At 43.7% G+C, this 19,550-nt stretch overlaps 1 protein-coding gene across 1 annotated transcript in view; it reads left to right on the top strand.

Moving 5' to 3' along the window:
- LOC146626088 (signal transducer and activator of transcription 5B-like) overlaps window positions 1–19,550 on the top strand; it is a 54,730-nt gene that overhangs the window by 5,606 nt on the left and 29,574 nt on the right. Inside the window, exons 2-7 of the mRNA XM_085361141.1 lie at window positions 954–1,088; window positions 1,350–1,506; window positions 6,744–6,833; window positions 7,716–7,893; window positions 17,993–18,123; window positions 19,199–19,350. Coding sequence (XP_085217267.1) covers window positions 961–1,088; window positions 1,350–1,506; window positions 6,744–6,833; window positions 7,716–7,893; window positions 17,993–18,123; window positions 19,199–19,350 — 836 coding nt within the window. The 5' untranslated portion in view covers window positions 954–960. The remainder of the gene's footprint in view (window positions 1–953; window positions 1,089–1,349; window positions 1,507–6,743; window positions 6,834–7,715; window positions 7,894–17,992; window positions 18,124–19,198; window positions 19,351–19,550) is intronic.

The raw sequence follows: 19,550 nt of genomic DNA on the forward strand, positions 1-19,550 counted from the left end.
GAAATGCAACTTTTTCTAGTTCTTTGTTCTTCTACCATATTTTAGTTGTTCCAACCTTTGCTGGTTAACTCCTCCCTCAGTTTTCAGCCGATATTCACCATTCAAACTTTAAACTGTTCTGCTCCTTCTGCTAATGCCTGCTATATCTTTTGGTGCTCATAACTTTTATACTTTTTGAGATATTAAGCTTTTTATGCCATTTTTTTGGCCCATTTTGCTGAATGGGACCACATTATCAGTTAACACTTCAACTGTTTAAACTCTTTTCCACACATTTTTCAGCTTTTTCACCTCTTTTTAGCAAAATTTTCAAAAGTTCCAGCTTCTTCAACTGTTCTCAGCACAAACTTCAGGTTCTTTACCTCTTTTCAGCAAAAAAATTCTGCTGGTTCACCTCTTTTCAGAACAATTTTTAGCTTTTTTTCACCTCTTTTTAGCACAATATTTAGTCTCTTCTGCTCTTTTCAACACGATTTTCAGGTTCCTTATCTCCTTATCTTTTTGCTGAACATTCAGCATTTTCACCTCTTTTCAGCATAATTTAGCTTCTTCTGCACAGTGCACATTTTTTTTCTCTGATCATGTCTTTGGTTGAGACCAGAACTGGTTTGGCGCAGTCGGATGCGCAGCTGCCGTGAGATCTGGTAGCAAGGGTTCGAGTCCTACATGTGACAGATGCTGCACATCTTCCCTGCTTGCATGTAATCTGCTTTCTTGACACTCTTCATTGTACCCTTTCACATACAGCCATCTTCAGCAAGCATTTCTGCTTCTACACCTCTTTTCAGCAGATAATTCTGCTTTTCAGCTGTTTTCAGCAGATTCCACTACACGGCATTCACACTGCATTTTCGCAGGAAATGCAACTTTTTCTAGTTGCTAATTGCTGTTCTTTTCACTCTGTCTAATCTGCTGACCTGGCCTTTTTTCCTCCTGTGTTCCTGGATTCACAGGATAACCATGGCAATGTGGATCCAGGCCCAGCAGCTGCAGGGTGATGCCTTGCACCAGATGCAGGCCTTGTACGGCCAGCACTTCCCCATTGAGGTGCGGCACTACCTGGCCCAGTGGATTGAAGGCCAACTCTGGTATGCAGAATTACACCAGTCTCTTTCCAGTCCTGCCCAACTTTATTTAGATGGCACATTTAAAACGGCAATATTAACCAACGTCATGTACATAAAATAGGGTCACACACACGATACTCAGTAAATAAATAAATAAAAACTAACTGTAATCAGTGTGTTTCTGTGTGTGTTTATATAACAAACCAGACCTGGATCAGTGAGTGGTGTTGGTGAAGGCTGTGCATTCTATTAACAGTTTAAAAACAATGGTACCGTTCACAGGGACTCAGTGGAGTTGGATAACCCAGCAGAGGAAACCAAAGCCAAGCGTCTGTTGGATAATCTGGTGGCCGAGCTCCAAAAGAAAGCCCAGGTCCAGGGAGGAGAGGACGGCTTTCTGCTCAAGATCAAGCTAGGTCACTATGCTAGCCAGCTAAAGGTACGTGTTGGCTACAAGAAAAATGATGGTGTGTTACTACTGGAACCTTTGTCCCAACATTTCCCTCATATATTTTGTGTAAACTTGTGCTGATGTTGTTTAGTTTTTATACAAGCACATCTCCACAGCTCAGATCTAGACCCTGGGTCGTGTTTATTAAACTTCAGTCTTTTCTAATACGGCTGAGGAGAAGCCCTCAGATTTTCTTGTCTACATGTGTGTTTGGGTTGCAGAACATTTAGCTTCTTTCCTGTCGGTTTGTCTTTTTTCATTAATGTTAATCTAAAGTTCTGATGTGTGCCGGGTGGCGGCCAGGAGCGGAGGCCCTGGCGGACTGACCCCCGGCTGCCAAGACTGGCAATAGGGACATGGAATGTCACCTCTCTGGTGGGGAAGGAGCCTGAGTTAGTGCGTGAGGTTGAGAGGTACCGGCTAGATATAGTCGGGCTCACCTCTACGCATGGCTTGGGCTCTAGAACCAGTCTCCTGGAGAGGGGCTGGACTCTGTCTCAGTCTGGAGTTGCCCCTGGTGAGAGGCGGCGGGCTGGGGTGGGTATTCTAATATCCCCTCGGCTTGCTGCCGGTACGTTGGGGTTTTTCCCGGTGGACGAGAGGGTTTGTTCTCTGCACCTTAGGGTCGGGGAACGGGTCCTGACTGTCATCTGCGCTTATGCGCCGAGTGGCAGTTCGGAGTACCCAGCCTTCTTAGAGTCCCTGGGGGGGGTGCTGGAAGGTGCTCCACCTGGAGACTCTGTTGTCCTGCTGGGAGACTTCAATGCTCACGTGGGTAACGACAGCAAGACCTGGAGGGGCGTGAACCCAAGCGGTGCTTTGTTATTGGACTTCTGTGCTAATCACAGTTTGGCCATAACGAACACCCGGTTCGAACATAAGAGTGTCCATAAGTGCACGTGGCACCAGGATGCTCTAGGCCGTAGGTCGATGATCGATTTTGTAATCGTATCACCAGTCCTGCGACCATATGTTCTGGACACTCAGGTAAAGAGAGGGGCTGAGCTGTCAACTGATCACCACCTGGTGGTGAGTTGGATCAGGTGGCGGGGGAGGACGCTGGACAGACCTGGTGCACCTAAACGCGTAGTGAGGGTGTGCTGGGAACGTCTAGCAGAGGCCCCAGTCCGCGAGATCTTCAACGCACACCTCCGGCAGAGCTTCAACAGCATTCCGAGGGAGACTGGGGACATTGAGTCCGAATGGACCATGTTCAGCGTCTCCATTGCCGAAGCTGCTGCATTGAGCTGCGGCCGCAAGGTGGTTGGTGCCTGCCGTGGTGGTAATCCCCGAACCAAATGGTGGACACCAGAGGTGAAGGGAGCCACCAGGCTGAAGAAGGAGTCCTATCGGGCTTGGTTAGCCTGTGGGACTCCGGAGGCAGCCGACAGGTATCGACAGGCCAAGCGGAATGCGGCTGGGGCAGTGGCTGAAGCAAAAACTCGGGTGTGGGAGGAGTTCGGAGAGGCCATGGAAAAAGACTTTCGGACTGCCTCGAAGAGATTCTGGCAAACCGCCAGGCGTCTCAGGAGGGGAAAGCGGTGCTCTACCTGCACTGTGTATAGTGCTGGCGGAGCGCTGCTGACGTCGACTGAGAAAATTGTTATGCGGCGGAAGGAATACTTCGAGGACCTCCTTAATCCCACTGACACGTCTTCCGAGGAGGAAGCAGAGTCTGGGGATGAGGGGAATGACCCGCCAATTTCCGGGGGTGAGGTCACTGAGGCAGTTAAACAACTCCTTGGTGGCAGAGCCCCTGGTGTTGATGAGGTCCGCCCCGAGTTGTAGGGCTGTCCTGGTTGACACGCCTCTGCAATGTTGCGTGGAGATCAGGGGCAGTACCTGTGGACTGGCAGACCGGGGTGGTGGTCCCCATCTTTAAGAAGGGGGACCGGAGGGTGTGTTCCAACTACAGGGGGATCACACTCCTCAGCCTCCCTGGAAAAGTCTATGCCAGGGTGCTGGAAAGGAGAGTTTGTCCGCTAGTCGAACCTCGGATACAGGAGGAACAATGCGGTTTTCGTCCTGGTCGCGGAACACTGGACCAGCTCTTTATCCTCTCCAGGATACTTGAGGGTGCATGGGAGTTTGCCCAACCAGTCTACATGTGTTTTGTGGACTTGGAGAAGGCATTCGACCGTGTCCCTTGGGGTGTCCTGTGGGAGGTGTTGCGGGAGTATTGGGTGTCTGGCCCATTGCTACGGGCCATTAGATCCCTATACAACCGTTGCAAGAGCTTGGTTCGCATTGCCTGCAATAAGTCGGACTCGTTCCCGGTGGGTGATGGGCTCCGCCAGGGCTGCCCTTTGTCTCCGGTTCTGTTCATAATTTTTATGGACAGGATTTCTAGGCGCAGCCAAGTGGCGGAGGGCTTTCGCTTTGGTGGCCTCAGAATCTCATCTCTGATTTTTGCGGATGATGTGGTTCTGTTGGCTCTATCGGGTGAGGGCCTCCAGCTCGCACTGGAACGGTTCGCAGCCGAGTGTGAAGCAGCGGGAATGAGGATCAGCACCTCCAAATCTGAGGCCATGGTTCTCAGCCGGAAAAGGGTGGAGTGCCCACTCTTGGTCGGGGATGAGTTCCTGCCCCAAGTGGAGGAGTTCAAGTATCTCGGGGTCTTGTTCGCGAGTGATGGGAGAAGGGAGCCGGAGATCGACAGACGGATTGGGGCTGCAGCTGCAGTAATGCGGATGCTGCACCGGTCCGTCGTGGTGAAGAGGGAGCTGAGTGTAAAAGCGAAGCTCTCAATTTACCGGTCGATCTACGTCCCTACCCTCACCTATGGCCACGAGCTGTGGGTAGTGACCGAAAGAACGAGATCGCGGATACAAGCGGCAGAAATGAGCTTCCTCCGAAGGGTGGCTGGCCTCTCCCTTAGAGATGGGGTGAGAAGTTCGGCCATCCGGGAGGGGCTCAGAGTAGAGCAGCTGCTGCTCCACATCGAAAGGAGCCAGCTGAGGTGGTTCGGGCATCTGACAAGGATGCCCCCTGGGCGCCTCCTGGGTGAGGTGTTCCAGGCATGTCCCACCGGGAGGAGGCCCCGGGGCAGACCCAGGACACGCTGGAGAGATAATATCTCTCGGCTGGCCTGGGAACGCCTTGGTGTTCCCCCGGATAAGCTGGAGGAGGTGGCTGGGGAGAGGGAGGTCTGGGCCTCTTTGCTTAGGCTGCTGCCCCCGCGACCCGGTCTCGGATAAAGCGGATGAAGATGGATGGATGTTCTGATGTTTAATAGATGATTGTGTTTAAGTGCACACTGACTGTTTTCTGGCTTCTTACATCTTAAGTTACAATGTGTATATTTCTTACTACAATACAGCATCTTTATGAAATTGGTAAGAACAACAGCTGCTTTAGTTTTAGGTTCCAAAGCCTTCTTGGAGACTATATATGAATTGTGGTCAGGAAGTTCCAGGAACAGCCTTTAAAATAATCAAAAGCATGACCTGAATAAAAGTAAAGACCTTCTTCTTCTTCACCTCCTCACAATTTTCAGTACAGCTGTGGTTTTATCTCTGTGTACAAGTCTCATCATGCTCAGTTGTCCGTGTCTCTGATGACTGCTCGATGTTCTACGGTCTGTCAAAACTGTTATTCCTGAGCTTGCACTTCATTTTCAGGAAGTATTAGAAAGAATGACCTAAAAACAGCTGATGATGGAGTTATCTGAACATATACAAACGTCCTCAACATAATCAGTACCATGGCTCGCTAGTGTTAATGCTTTATACTGTGGACGCTGTCCCTTTCCTATTGGTGGAAAAATGCACCACGTCACGAAGCATTTGGTTACTGAGAAAAAGGGAGAAGTTGTGGGAGCGATGGCAAAAGTAAGAGTGGCAATATCAGCAGCAAGTTTTGAGATTTTAGAAATTTAAGACATTTGGCACGTTTGGAATGTTGTGTAGTCATTTTTGTGTGTCAACACAATAATACGACAAAAGCAGACTGCAGTGTAAACGCTTCCTTCAGGTAGACACAGGAGTGATGCGCCCTCGTGTTTGTCAGACATGTGATGTGCTTCTGTCTTGACAGGAGCGATTCCTGATTGATCTGCAAATAGTTGTGCAAAAACCACAGAGGCTGCATCTTAATGTAAACAGTTTTTAAAGGTGAAATAGTCAAAATGGTCAGTTATACCCTTGACCCCACATTGTCTGGATGGTAGTATCTGTATATACCCGTACATACTTTTCATCACTGATTAATAGAGAATAACTTTACCTCCATTTAAGAGATGCAGGCTTTTGAACTGAGCACAAATAACAAGCTAGCTGGTGTCTTTCCTGTTTAGTCCGGACGACGCTGCAGCCGCGTTTGTCAGTAAGAACGTCAAATTTCATTTTGGCTGACCTCAGAACAGTTTCCCACTTTGCCTCAGTCCATTTTAAATGAACTTTGGCCCAGACAAGACAGCAGAGTGTCTGCTACTACTTCTACGACTACTTCTGAAATTCAATTCAATATTGAGTTTCTACCTTGACCCTTGCACACAGAGATTTCTCCAGAGTCTTTGAATCTTTTGATATCATCACTGTAGATTATGAAGACTTTGATAGCACTATATATGTGTGTGTGTGTGTGTGTGTGTGTGTGTGTGTGTGTGTGTGTGTGTGTGTGTGCTGCATTTGCTCGTCATGTGAGCTCATATACAAGCTGAAGCAGAAAAAGTTGTGACACCTGTTATCCTGTTATCTCTGACTCGAGCGTCAGGTTTTGTCAAACCAGTTAATTCAAAGAAGCCTTGCATGTGTTCTCAGAATGAAAGATGTGTATAATAACTATTGTAATAAACTCAGTTTGGGTTTATGCATATAACATTAAATTACATCAATGACCACATAAAGAGGCTTTATGCTGTTAGGTAAAGACCCAACAGGAGAAAACTAATCAGTCACACAGTCTGAGAAAGCACTCTGACCTGTCCTCCAGCAGAGCCAGGCCCAGGGAAGGGCAGCTATCTGCCACGACCATGGAGGGTTGAAGAGGTTGAACTGGCATTAGTTTGTTGAGTTTGTATGCTTAACTCTGTGTCTGGAGTTTTTTGTTTTTGGTGGGTTTTTAATGTGTAGTTAAAAGATTTTGGATCTTTCATGCATATAAAATATTTAAACGATAATGTCAAAAATCAAGCCTGTATTACTTGATTCATGCCTTTGCTTATATTAAACTACACATAAAGAACGTTGCATCCTGATGTGATTAAGTGTGTGTCTGTTTTGTAGAGCACCTACGACCGTTGTCCTCTGGAACTGGTCCGCTGCATTAAACACATCCTGCAGTCAGAGCAGAGGCTCGTTCAAGAAGCTACAAATGTAAGTCGAAGAAATTGCTGCGTTAATACTGCAGGAATCAGGGTTGTGGGTAGGTTAGGAACCATACATAACAGCTACAGCTTTTGTCTATCTGGCCTGTTGCAGCTTGCTAGGCTGCATATACCAACAACTCGGAGCACAAGAAGAAACAAGTCCTCCTGAGTAGTAAGAGGATACGTATCCCCATTTGTTCTAGATATAGGGGCAGGTTGATAACCACGGTGGAGCCCAGAGGGAGCAGTAGGACGGGAGAAGCTCACAGTGTGGAGTGCCTAACCTCAGTCTTTAAACCAGCATGTTTGAAGTTACCAGGTTAATGCACAGTTCAGTTGCCAACTAATAATATGTGAAAGCGCTTCTCGCTTTGTTTTGGTCATCAGTATGTTCAAGATGGAAATCACGGCAAAAGACAGAGCAGAATGATACATGTGCAGACAGTTTGACTGTGATATGAAAACTTGACAGTCCAGGGGTCGATTGATCCGATTAAAAAGGTGTTTTCAGTTTGAAGCATACGTCCCCAAACAAAAATACAGCGGAGGACAGAGTGCAGAAACATCTGTATGTGCACTTATTCTGCAGGAGTAACATTAAGCTAATATGTAGAGCAATAAACAATAGCATCATACTGACTGCATTATATTTCATGCAAAATAAATAAATAGCAAATTTCTGGGGAAAGGTTTGTAGTTGGTACATACAGTTTCACCAGAAAGCACGCCATCCCACATCCTACTCACCCCACTCAATGTGTCTTCCTTGCAGGTGTTCATATTCAGTTGCCTTTAGTTATTGTCGTACACAGAAGGTGTAAATAAGAGTTTTGGGAGCAGATTTTGTCCTGATTTTGTTTTAAGCCTTCATCATCTGTTTGGTGTCTAGGCCAGCAGTGGAAGTGGGAGCCAGGCCATGGACACGCTATCACAGCGCCACCAGCAGATCAACCAGGCCTTTGAGGAGCTCCGACTAGCCACACAGGAAACTGAGAATGAACTGAGAAAGCTGCAGCAGAGCCAGGAGTACTTCATCATCCAGTACCAGGAGAACATGCGCATTCAAGGTAAGGAGGAGAGAGAGAAACACAAGTGGTAAGAATGTAGAAGCAAATAAGCCCACCAGTACAACTGGAACCATTTTAGATTTGAATCTATTCTTTAAGTTCTGCTGGTTTTCCCACCAGAACACAACAACCTGTAACTGTTTGCATCACACTCGGAGCTCTTTCTCCCTATCCCTGTCTCTCTCTCTTTAGACAATATGCACAAAAAGTTAATTTACTGAAGACTAAAGAAAACTGCAACCACATTGCTCAATCAAACATAAACAGCATATCAGATGTTTAAATGGAGAAAATGTGTAATTAAAACAAAATATCAGTTCATTTTAATTAGACTCTTTGGACTTGAACCTAACCTGCTCCGGAGCAGCTATGACCTTCACTGGACCATCGCTCTGACCTCCGTGAATAACAGGAGGGCCCAAAGTCTGTCTTTCACATCAGTGATAAATTTTGTTATTCTAGTTCTAAAATTTAATATATGATCCTAAAACAGGACACCTACAGTGTACTGCTGACCTCATATTAAATTTTTGCTAAGCTGAAATTCTTAAAAGTTGAGAGAATCAGAATCAGATCTTTGAAGCTCCACGCCAAAAAACCCGTCAAAAATTGTCCTCAGTGTAAAATTGTAAAGACTTTCATATCTCATCATCTACAGCAGGGCTGTCAGGATTTACACTGAGAGCCACATACAGCTCGATTTGATCTGAAGCGGGCCGGACTCATGACTCTGTTTTCTGTCATTGTAAAGAAGTCACATATTTAACTTTTTTTCTACATGATGAAGGTAAATCTGCTGTGACAAAGAAGGAAATCTGTCAGCACGACTCTTTGGACTGTACGAAATAAACGTGTAAAATTACAGAAAATGTTCTGGTAGCTCATTGACTGTCCAGTTTTTTTGTTTTTGTAGTTGTAAAAAAACTGAAATCTCAATAGAAACCTTTCTCTTTTTCACAAAGTTACATTGTTTTTATTAGAGACAGAGCTAAGTGTTGCAATTTGGCATTATTTTGTGAAAGTTGAAATTTCTTCGGTGTTGAATAGCAGAAATTAGCCTTTCTTGTCAGAGGTACCGTATTTTTTTGGACCATAAGGCGCATAAAGCAAAACAAAACAGTCAGATAAGTCAAACTTTCCCCAACTCATTCTTCGTGCTTCCTCCATTTCTGTACCACTGATTCATTAACGCTGTATTCTATCACAGCTGCTCTATTCCCATGTTGTTGCAGTATATGAATCACTAACTTCGTACTGTGGATGGATTATCTCAGTTGTTCTCCTGACTGAAGTTTGGTTCGTTTACAGCATCCTGCCATGCGATTGCATTTGTCTCTAACCATGAGGAACCTTCACGTTAACTTTTATCGAGTGGAAAAGTGTTAGTGTTCATCCTCCAGCTTCACTGTTTATGCTAACATAGCTGTGTCGCTAGCGATCACGTAGCACATCATTATATACCAGCTAGCCCAACTTCAGTAACCCTACAAACGTCACTGCTGTTTAGTTTCCTGTCTTCATTTATGTTGGAAGTGATAGCAGAGCTGTACGTTTGAATTTTTCAGAAATCTCTCAGTCAGAACCAGAGATGGGCAGTAACGCGTTACAAGTAACAAGTTACTGTAATCCGATTACTTTTTCCGAGTAACGGGTAAAGTAAGGGATTACTATTGCAAAAACGGTAATTAGATTACCGTTACTTTCCCATAGGAACGCTGCGTTACTGCGTTACTAAAACCGTGATTTCTTTGCGAGAACGTCTCATGACAGTGACGTAAGCGAGTGCGACGTTCGTGACAACAGCTGTGTGCAGATCAACAATGGATCACATATCGAGTGCAGGAGAGAGTATGAGCGTGCAGCGTTTAAAGCGTGGAAGTACTGACCTTACTTTGAGTTTGATTCCATAAAAAGTGACAAAAACATTAGTGTCCGCTGTGCGTGGGAAGAAAACTTCTTTTTACAGCGAAAAAAACCCCTAAACTTCCAACAAGCACCGAGTAGCTACGACGTAATGGGAAACTCACAGAGAAACTCGCGGATTCTTCCACTGACCGCGGCACACCTGCACCAGGGTAAACCTCCGCCTGCCCCACTCCTGCTTTACAGGTGAAAATAGAGCAACGGGACCGCTGAGTCTTTGACTTTATTTATTTTCTGCTGTGTTTTACTTGCATCTATTTGAAAGAGTGAGTGTAAACACACACAAAAAAAATTATGTGCTGGAATGTGCAGAAAATAGGTTTAAATGTTAAACAAATTTCTTCCAGTCAGAGAATGTTGCATATAATTAAATTTTTGCTTGATGCATAAAGTTAAAAGCTTAAAACTAATAAAACAAGTTTTAAAAAGAGACTTTTCCATTTGATTACATTTTGTATGATGGATTATGTAGAAAAAGTAGAATTGGGCTGAAAGATCTATCGCTTTATCACCTACTCAGGTTGTAAATCGTGTTTTTAAAAAGTAACTAAGTAACTAAGTAATTAATTACTTATGAAAATAAGTAATCAGTAAAGTAACGGGATTACTTTTTTGGGGAAGTAATCAGTAATTAGTTACTGATTACTTTTTTCAAGTAATTTGACCAACACTGGTCAGAACATGCTACATCATGTTTAGGTGGAATCGAGCTAACTTCCTGCTAACTTCTAACTCTGTTAAATGTAATAAATCCTGTTTTCATGGATGCCTGGATGTTAAACTTACTTGTTACACCTGGTAAAGCAGCAATGCTGATCATTTTATTAAGGTGAAATAATTTAGACAGTTTTTAACTCTCAGTGATGCTGCAGTGTTCGTTTGACTTTGGGACCTGAATTTACGGAGTTTAGGACTCAGATTCCTCAGCGAGGCTCCTGACTACCTCCTGACTATGGCAGCCGTAAAGCTCCAACAATCCAACAAGCGGTGCGACTTCATAGCAACCAAAGTCGTACTAAAACATTTTTGGCAGATTTTTGAGCGCCGTGTAGCACATACACCACATTGTTAAGTTTGTGTATGCTGTACAGTGCAGCGAGGAATGCTCAGACCTCTACATTGGAGAGACCAAAACAGCCACTTCACAAGCGCATGGCACAACACAGAAGAGCCACATCCACAGGACAAGACTCAGCAGTCCATCTGCATCTTAAGGATAAAGGACACTCTTTCGAGGATGCCAATGTTCACATTTTGGACAGAGAGGACAGATGGTTTGAAAGAGGAGTGAAAGAAGCATCTATGTCCATTGTGAGCGACCATCTTTGAACAGAGGCGGTGGTTTACGACACCAACTCTCTGCCATCTATAATCCAGTTTTGAGATCCCTTCCCAGACGCCTTAACGCCCACTCACATCCTGGGCCATCTGACCTCAGGAATTCGCATGATAAGGTGGGGCCAGGTTTCACAATGAACACACCCGAAACTCTGGCTGATTGGGACCCACGCCCAGTTTCCCACCTTGGCTCAGGCGACTAGAGGATCATCAGGGGGTCCTTTTGTCCCTCTGTGGGGGGTTACTCCCACTAGGTTTATATCTGGGACTCTCCACCATTTGACCTTAGATCTGAAGAAGCTTCTCGGATGAGAGGTGAAACGTCTTCAAGTAACTTAAAGAAGTCCAGACGCTTTTCTTTGCAAGCTCCTTTGACTACGATGACCTGGATGACTGAGAACCTTCACAGACTATCCCAGAGAAGTGAAGCGAGTGTGTAAGTTCATCCCTGAATGTTTGCAGAGTATTTCCATGTTAAGCTTAACAGCTGATATATGGAGCCACAGCTGGACTGGCCATCGGAGCTCCATACTGAGGTGAAAAGGAAGCGATTTGTCCTGGACTTCAGCTAGAATTAAAAAATGGACACAAAGCTGGAGTTATTCTGCCTTTGCTGCGCAGTTGTATCTACTTCTCTCATTCTCTCCCCTCCCTCTCCTCTTATTACTTCCATCCATCCATCCATTCGCTTCCGCTTATCCTTTTCAGGGTCGCTGGAGCCTATCCCAGCTGTCATAGGGCGAGAGGCGGGGTACACCCTGGACAGGTCGCCAGTCTGTCGCAGGGCCAACACACAGGGACAGACAACCATTCGCACTCACTTTCACTCACACATTCACACCTAGTGGCAATTTGGATAAATCAATTAACCTATCCCCACAAGCTGCATGTCTTTGGATGGTGGGAGGAAGCCGGAGTACCCGGAGGGAACCCACGCAAACACGGGGAGAACATGCTAACTCCACACAGAAAGACCCCGGCCTGATGGTGGAATTGAACTCAGGACCTTCTTGCTGTGCGGCAACAGTGCTAACCACCGTGCCACCGTGCTGCCCTCTTACTTTTATTACTTCAAACAAGAAATTGATCAATGATCAGCTGATCGGCTTTTCTGCCGCAAGTCCAGTCTTTCTTGTTTGTTTATCGCCCACTTTTCTCTAGAAAGAGGAGACCAGCGGATAGACAACAGCAGCACGTTTAAGCTTGATCAGCTGTTGTTAGAATTTATTTAATACTACTTTCTAGTATCAGCTGATGTTTGCTGGAGCCACAGCTGTAAAGCTGCTGGTCATGATGTCGGTTTGTTTATGTGGTGAGAGGGAAACATGAAGATGAACCCAGGAGATGTCCTTACTGGATCATCAGAGCTGAACTGGTGATGGAGAAACAGGTTTACCTTTTAGGTGACATGAATGAGTTGAAAGGAAGTTATGAGCTGTTTCTGAGAGACAAATAACACCAGGATCCTTTTCTATGTAGCTGACAGCTGGCAACTGTGCAGGGGCGGGTCTAGCAAAGTTTTGCCAGGGGCCCAGGTAGGGCATTAACAGGGAGAGGGGGGCACAAGGAAATACTTTTCTTTGTTATGTCATTTAAAACTTTGAATAAATAATTATCTGAATCTTACAACAAAAGTGGTTATCTGATTAAATGTATAGAAGTCCATTACTGTATATAGTAACTGTTAAGTCTAATATACCCTAGTAAGCTATAGTACTTTTTCCTTTGGGAAGATACCATCTGTGCAGTCTGCAGTTCTGTTGAAGAAAGATGTTGAATCTATTTAATTATTGTAGAAAAATAATTTATTTCTGTCCATTTGTTTTACACTTGCATTAAATTAAAGTTGATTACATCAATTAAGGGTGGGGGGTGGTTCCCTAATACTATTAGTTAACCCTATTAGTTAGGTAGGTAAGTACTCTTTAAAATACCAGAATAGGGAGGATGGTGTAGGTTTAAATTTATTAGATTGATCAGTGATGCTGAACTATAAAATGTTTTGGGTGCAGTGTATTTTTTGCATGCAGGTATAACAGAATAGCTTCAATTCAATTTCAATTCAATTGTATTTATATGGACAATCTGATATCCTCGTGTTGGCGTTGTTCCCACATCATCATAATTAATGTTTTTCCAGGGTCCACATTACAAGTGACCAATCACCTTCTTGTAACATCATACTTTTGCGACTTCGAAAAATACCCGCCTTCAAAAACAAATGTTCTTCGAGAAAACGGCTTTTGTCCGCCGATCCAGCAATTTGAATTCCACTCAAGATACTTTTCTTTAATAAACAGTAAGCATTATACATATATTTTCCTTGAAATGGCTGAAATGGATAGCTGTTTGTTTGCTAGTGATAGGCTACTTGCGAACCAGTGTTCTCCAGAGAATTGCGTGTCAATGTATTATAATATATAATAAATGTACAGGTGAATATAGCTGTCATAAAAATGTTGTCAGGCAACATTGCAGTAGCTTCCCTGATCATTTTACAAACATAAGTGAATAGAATTTGAACTAAAAGGCCTAGACTAATGGTTCTGTGAATCAAAATATCACCTGGAAACATAATTAACTGGTCCATAGCTGTGAAACTGGACATGAGTTCTTGATTCTATGGAGATTAACAGTAATCCAGAAATTTACAAATTTGTCCTGGGCCATCGTGTTAATGTTTTAATTACACAGTCTCCCAGGGACAACAATTACACAGTGTCCCTGCAATTTTGCCTGACCCAACCCCCGGGCCAGGGAACGCTGGTCTAGAGAACACTGGTTAGCTAATGCTGTCGTCAAGTAGCCTATCACTAGCAAACAAACAGCAAGCCAAGTGAGGAACATATGTATAATGCTTACCGTTTAAAAAGTATCCTAAAAGAACTACAAATTCGGCGGACAGGCGGCGGTTTCTCGCAAGTGAAGCGGAGCGCTGGATTGACAGACAGAGGCGGGCACAAGTGAAGAAAATTTGTTTTAAGGTGGGTATTTCGAAGTCGCAGAAGTATGACGTCACAAGAAGGTGATTGGTCACTTGCAATGTTGAACTTGGAACAACATTTATTATGATGATGTGGGAACAACGCCAACACGAGGATATCAGATCGTCCGTATTTATATAGCGCCAAATCACAACAAAAGTCGCCTCAAGGCGCTTCATAGATACAGAGAAAAACCCAACAATCATATGACCCCCTATGAGCAAGCACTTTGGTGACAGTGGGAAGGAAAAACTCCCTTTTAACAGGAAGAAACCTCCAGCAGAACCAGGCTCAGGGAGGGGCGGGGCCATCTGCTGTGATTGGTTGGAATGAGAGAAGGAAGACAGGATAAAAGACATGCTGTGGAAGAGAGACAGAGGTTAATAACAGATATGATTCAATGCAGAGAGGTCTGTTAACACATAGTGAGTGAGAAAGGTGACTGGAAAGGAAAAACTCAGTGCATCATGGGAATCCCCAGCAGCCTACGTCTATTGCAGCATAACTAAGGGCGGATTCAGGGTCACCTGGTCCAGCCCTAACTATATGCTTTAGCAAAAAGGAAAGTTTGAAGCCTAATCTTGAAAGTAGAGATAGTGTCTGTCTCCTGAATCCAAACTGGAAGCTGGTTCCACAGAAGAGGGGCCTGAAAACTGAAGGCTCTGCCTCCCATTCTACTTTTAAATACTCTAGGAACAACAAGTAGGCCTGCAGAGCGAGAGCGAAGTGCTCTAATAGGGTGATATGGTACTACAAGGTCATTAAGATAAGATGGGGCCTGATTATTTAAGACCTTGTATGTGAGGAGCAGGATTTTGAATTCTGGACACAACAGGAAGCCAATGAAGGGAAGCCAAAACAGGAGAAATCTGCTCTCTCTTTCTAGTCCCTGTCAGGACTCTTGCTGCAGCATTTTGGATCAGCTGAAGGCTTTTCAGGGAGTTTTTAGGACTTCCTGATAATAATGAATAATGAGTCGTCCAGCCTGAAGTAATAAATGCATGAACTAGTTTTTCAGCGTCACTCTGAGACAGGATATTTCTAACTTTAGAGATGTTGCACAAATGGAAGAAAGCAGTCTTACATATTTGTTTAATATGTGCGTTGAAGGACATGTCCTGGTCAAAAATGACTCCAAGGTTCCTCACAGTGTTACTGGAGGCCAAGGTAATGCCATCCAGAGGAAGAATCTGGTTAGATACCATATTTCTAAGCTTTTCAGGGCCGAGTACAATAACCTCAGTTTGATCTGAATTAAGAAGCAGAAAGTTAGCGGCCATCCAGGTCTTTATGTCTTTAAGACATTCCTGCAGTTTAACTCATTGGTGTGTGTTATCTGGCTTCATGGACAGATAGAGCTGGGTGTCATCAGCATAGCAGTGTAAATGTATGCTATGTCTTCTAATGATGCTGCCTAAGGGAAGCATGTATAATGTAAACAGAATTGGTCCTAGCACTGAACCCTGTGGAACTCCATAATTAACCTCAGTGTGTGAAGAGGACTCTCCATTTACATGCACAAACTGGAGTCTATTAGATAGATATGATACAAACCACTGCAGCACAGTACCTGTAATACCTACAGCATGTTCTAATCGCTCTAATAGGATATTATGGTCGACAGTATCGAACGCTGCACTGAGGTCTAGCAGGACAAGCACAGAGATGAGTCCACTGTCAGAGGCCATAAGAAGATCATTTGTAACCTTCACTAAAGCTGTTTCTGTGCTGTGATGAGCTCTGAAACCTGACTGAAACTCTTCAAATAAACCTCTGCAGATGATCTGTTAGCTGTTTGACAACTACTCTTTCAAGGATGTTTGATATAAAGGAAGGTTGGAGATTGGCCTGTAATTAGCTAAGACTGCTGGGTCTAGAGATGCTTTTTGAGTAAAGGTTTAACTACAGCTAGCTTGAAGGCCTGTGGTACATAGCTGATTATTAGAGATAGTTGATCATATTTAAGATCGAAGCATTAATTAATGGCAGGACTTCTTTGAGCAGTTTTGTAGGAATCGGGTCTAAAAGACATGTTGATGGTTTGGAGGAAGTAATTATTGAAGTTAACTCAGAAAGATCAATTGGAGAAAAAGAGTCTAACTTAACATGAATGGTACTAAGAGTAGGTGTAGATAATATTACATCTGTGGGATGATTACTGGTAATTTTTTCTCTAATGATAAAAATTTTATTTGTGAAGAAGTTCATGAAGTCATTACTAGTTGACGTTAAAGGGATTGTTGGCTCAAAAGAGCTCTGACTTTTTGTCAGCCTGGCTACAGAGCTGAAGAGAAACCTGGGGTTGTTCTTATTGTCTTCAATCAGTGATGAATAGTAAGATGTTCTGGCTTTGCGGAGGGCTTTCTTATAAAGCAGCAAACTATTTCTCCAGGCTAAATGATGATCCTCTAAATTTGTGACACGCCATTTCCTCTCCAGCTTACGAGTCATCTGCTTTAGGCTACGTGTTTGAGAATTATACCACGGAGTCAGGTACTTCTGATTAGAGGCCTTAGTTTTCACAGGAGCTACAGTATCCAGAGTCGTACGTAGTGAGGAGGTGAAATTATCAGACTCTTGTTTTTTTTTAAAACGTGAGTATGAACTTATACAAAATGCAGCAATATATTTATAAAAAATAGTTTTATTGATCACAAAATATATCGGATTCATATCGGTATCGGCAGATATCCAAATTTATGATATCGGTATCGGACATTAAAAAGTGGTATCGTGCCATCTCTAGTAATAATATTGTCAAAAGACTCATGATTCGGCTCAGGTGCTAGAACAGGTTGTCTGCCAATCAGACGGGTGGTGGATCTTCAGACAGCACTGAATTAAAAACAGACATGATTCTGTCATAAAACTGTCATGAACTCAGGAACACTTGCAGAAGTTGTCTGTGTGTTGTTGTCTCTGACTCTATTGACTGTTTCTTATATAGCATGTTTATACCCCTTTAAACCCCAACCCATCGCCGGTGACAGGTTAGGGTTTAAAGCAGGAGTGAGCAACTCCAGGCCGCGAGGGCCAGTATCCTGCAGGTTTAGATCTCACCCTGGGTCAACACACCTGAATCAAATGATGAGTTCATTACCAGGCCTCTGGAGAACTGCAAGGCATCACACATTCATACATGTCCTTTTGTTCTATGCTGAAGTGCTAACATGTGCACACATTCAATGATGGGTACATTGAAGTATCTTGCCTAAGGATATTATAGGATATTAGATATACAGACTGAAGCAGCCTGGAGTTGAACCACCAAGCTTTGATTAGTAGATGAGCTGCTCTACCGAGGCCTTTGAAATAAAGGTGGGAGGGACAATACTGAACCACATACTGCAGCTGTTCCAGCAGCACAGCTTCATAGAAGAGTGCAGGTGTTGAACTGCCTGCAGTCCAGACCTTTGACTGACCCGAAACATCTGATACACCATGAAATGAAAAATATGGCAAAGCAGCGAAAAGCCTCTTCAGAGAAGAAAGGGACAACAGTCCTCTCTGAAGTCCAGCGTGGTTTTTGGTTTTTTCAAATTCAAAATGAGCTAATTTTTTCATAGATTTGCTCAGTTGAAACATTTGATTTATATTCTTTGTTCTATTTGTAATAAAATGTGGATTTAGATTTCCAAAACATTGCATTCTGTTTTTATTTAAATTTGATAAAGTGTCCTAACATTTGTTCTATGATCTGTGGCTATAAATTGACTTAAATCTTAATCAGCTCTCGGTGACTAAGTAGCAGCAGGTTTATGGAAACAGATGCTGCGTCACACACATTTGTACAAAGCTGCATGTGTTGATTAATTGTGATCGTGTTTAACATCTCCTACGTCTTGCTTTGTCAGCCCAGCTGAGCAGCTTGTCTTCACTGGCTCCAACTGAGCGCACCCAGCGGGAAACAACCCTGCAGAGCAAGCGAGCCACTGTGGAGGCCTGGCTCGCCAGAGAGGCCAGCACACTACAGAAATACAGGCTTGTATGGAGACACATCACACATACACTTCAGAATGGGTATCAGAAGATCTCCCTCCCCCTCCCTCCCTCCATTTCTTGTTGCTCTTGGTATCTAATTAGGCAATCATTTGGCAGCAGCTCAGTGCATTTAGTTGTGTAAGCTAGGGTCGTGCTGTGTCACATCCACGGTAATGCCAGTATGAAAATACCCCTGATATAAAATGTCATACCATGATATCGTTGATATATCTAGTGGTGCAAGGAGACGAGCTGGGGCGCGTCTGAAAGAGCTGCAGCAGCAGCTACATGGCAGCCTGCAGTGACTTTTACTACCTAAAACAGCTTCTGCTTCAGCAGCCTGTAGCAAAGCACAAGAAACACATGCAGATAAAATGCAGTTGAAACTTGACCAGATGCAACATTTTCTATACAGGTTGTGTAAGTGCTGTGATAATCTCTACAGTTAAAAAATAACAACAATGAAAAAATGCTGTCTCTGGTTTGAAGACGACTCCCACGGCCCATTCAGTGAACTGCTGTCAGATGTCTGCTTAGATCTGACCACGTGCGCTCAGCGCAATGATACTCCTCAATCATTGTGGGCTAGAAGGAAAACTCCAGTGTTCCTGAAAGGAACAATTATCTTTTAAACTTTAAGCCAAAATTACAAAATAACTCCATTAGGCCTGTGTGACTCTACATCAATAAATATCAGCCTAATACAATTGATAAGGCAAAACTGAGCTTACAGTTTTACGATGCTTGAGATTTGGTAGGACCACCTTTGGCTGCCAGTAGCAAAGCACCTAAAGAAAGAACTTAACACTGTTTGTCTGTTATATGTAGAGACAACACTCTCTCATGTTAGGAGTGAATGATCCAGATAAGTGAAAAAACAGTCTAAAGAACACATTTGAAAGGTCTTTAAACAATTCTTTCAAAGTCTGCTTCCTAATAAGCAAAACGGGGGAATAATGAAGGGTCAAGCTTTTAGCACACAACTATAAAAGACACACTGGCGCCATGTTAATCTGTAATTTACAGAGTTATATTTTTCATACGCACTTGTTTCTCAGTGTGTGGCTGTACTTTGGCAGGACCTGGCAGAACAGCACCAGAAGACCTTGGGCCTGCTGAGGAAACAGCAGACTGTGATCCTGGATGAGGAGCTCATTCAGTGGAAGAGGAGGCAACAGCTGGCTGGCAATGGGGGTCCTAATGAGGGGGGGCTGGATGTTCTGCAGTCCTGGTAATTGTTGTTTTACATTCACGCATTAAAATATAATTTTACCAACTCCAACAGCTGTTTTTGTAATAGTGTAAACATGTGGAGAGTTGTTGTTCAGTAATGACAGTGATTAGGACATAACACACGAGTTTAGGATTTTCCCCCTTTTTACTTTGTTTGTTTAGTTTTATGCATATTTGTCACATAAATGTTTCAGGTCA

Source organism: Diplotaxodon limnothrissa, linkage group LG8 (genome assembly GCF_057381915.1).
Source record: "Diplotaxodon limnothrissa isolate DT_005_m linkage group LG8, D_limnothrissa_male_GT1.1, whole genome shotgun sequence".
Lineage (NCBI taxonomy): Eukaryota > Metazoa > Chordata > Actinopteri > Cichliformes > Cichlidae > Diplotaxodon > Diplotaxodon limnothrissa.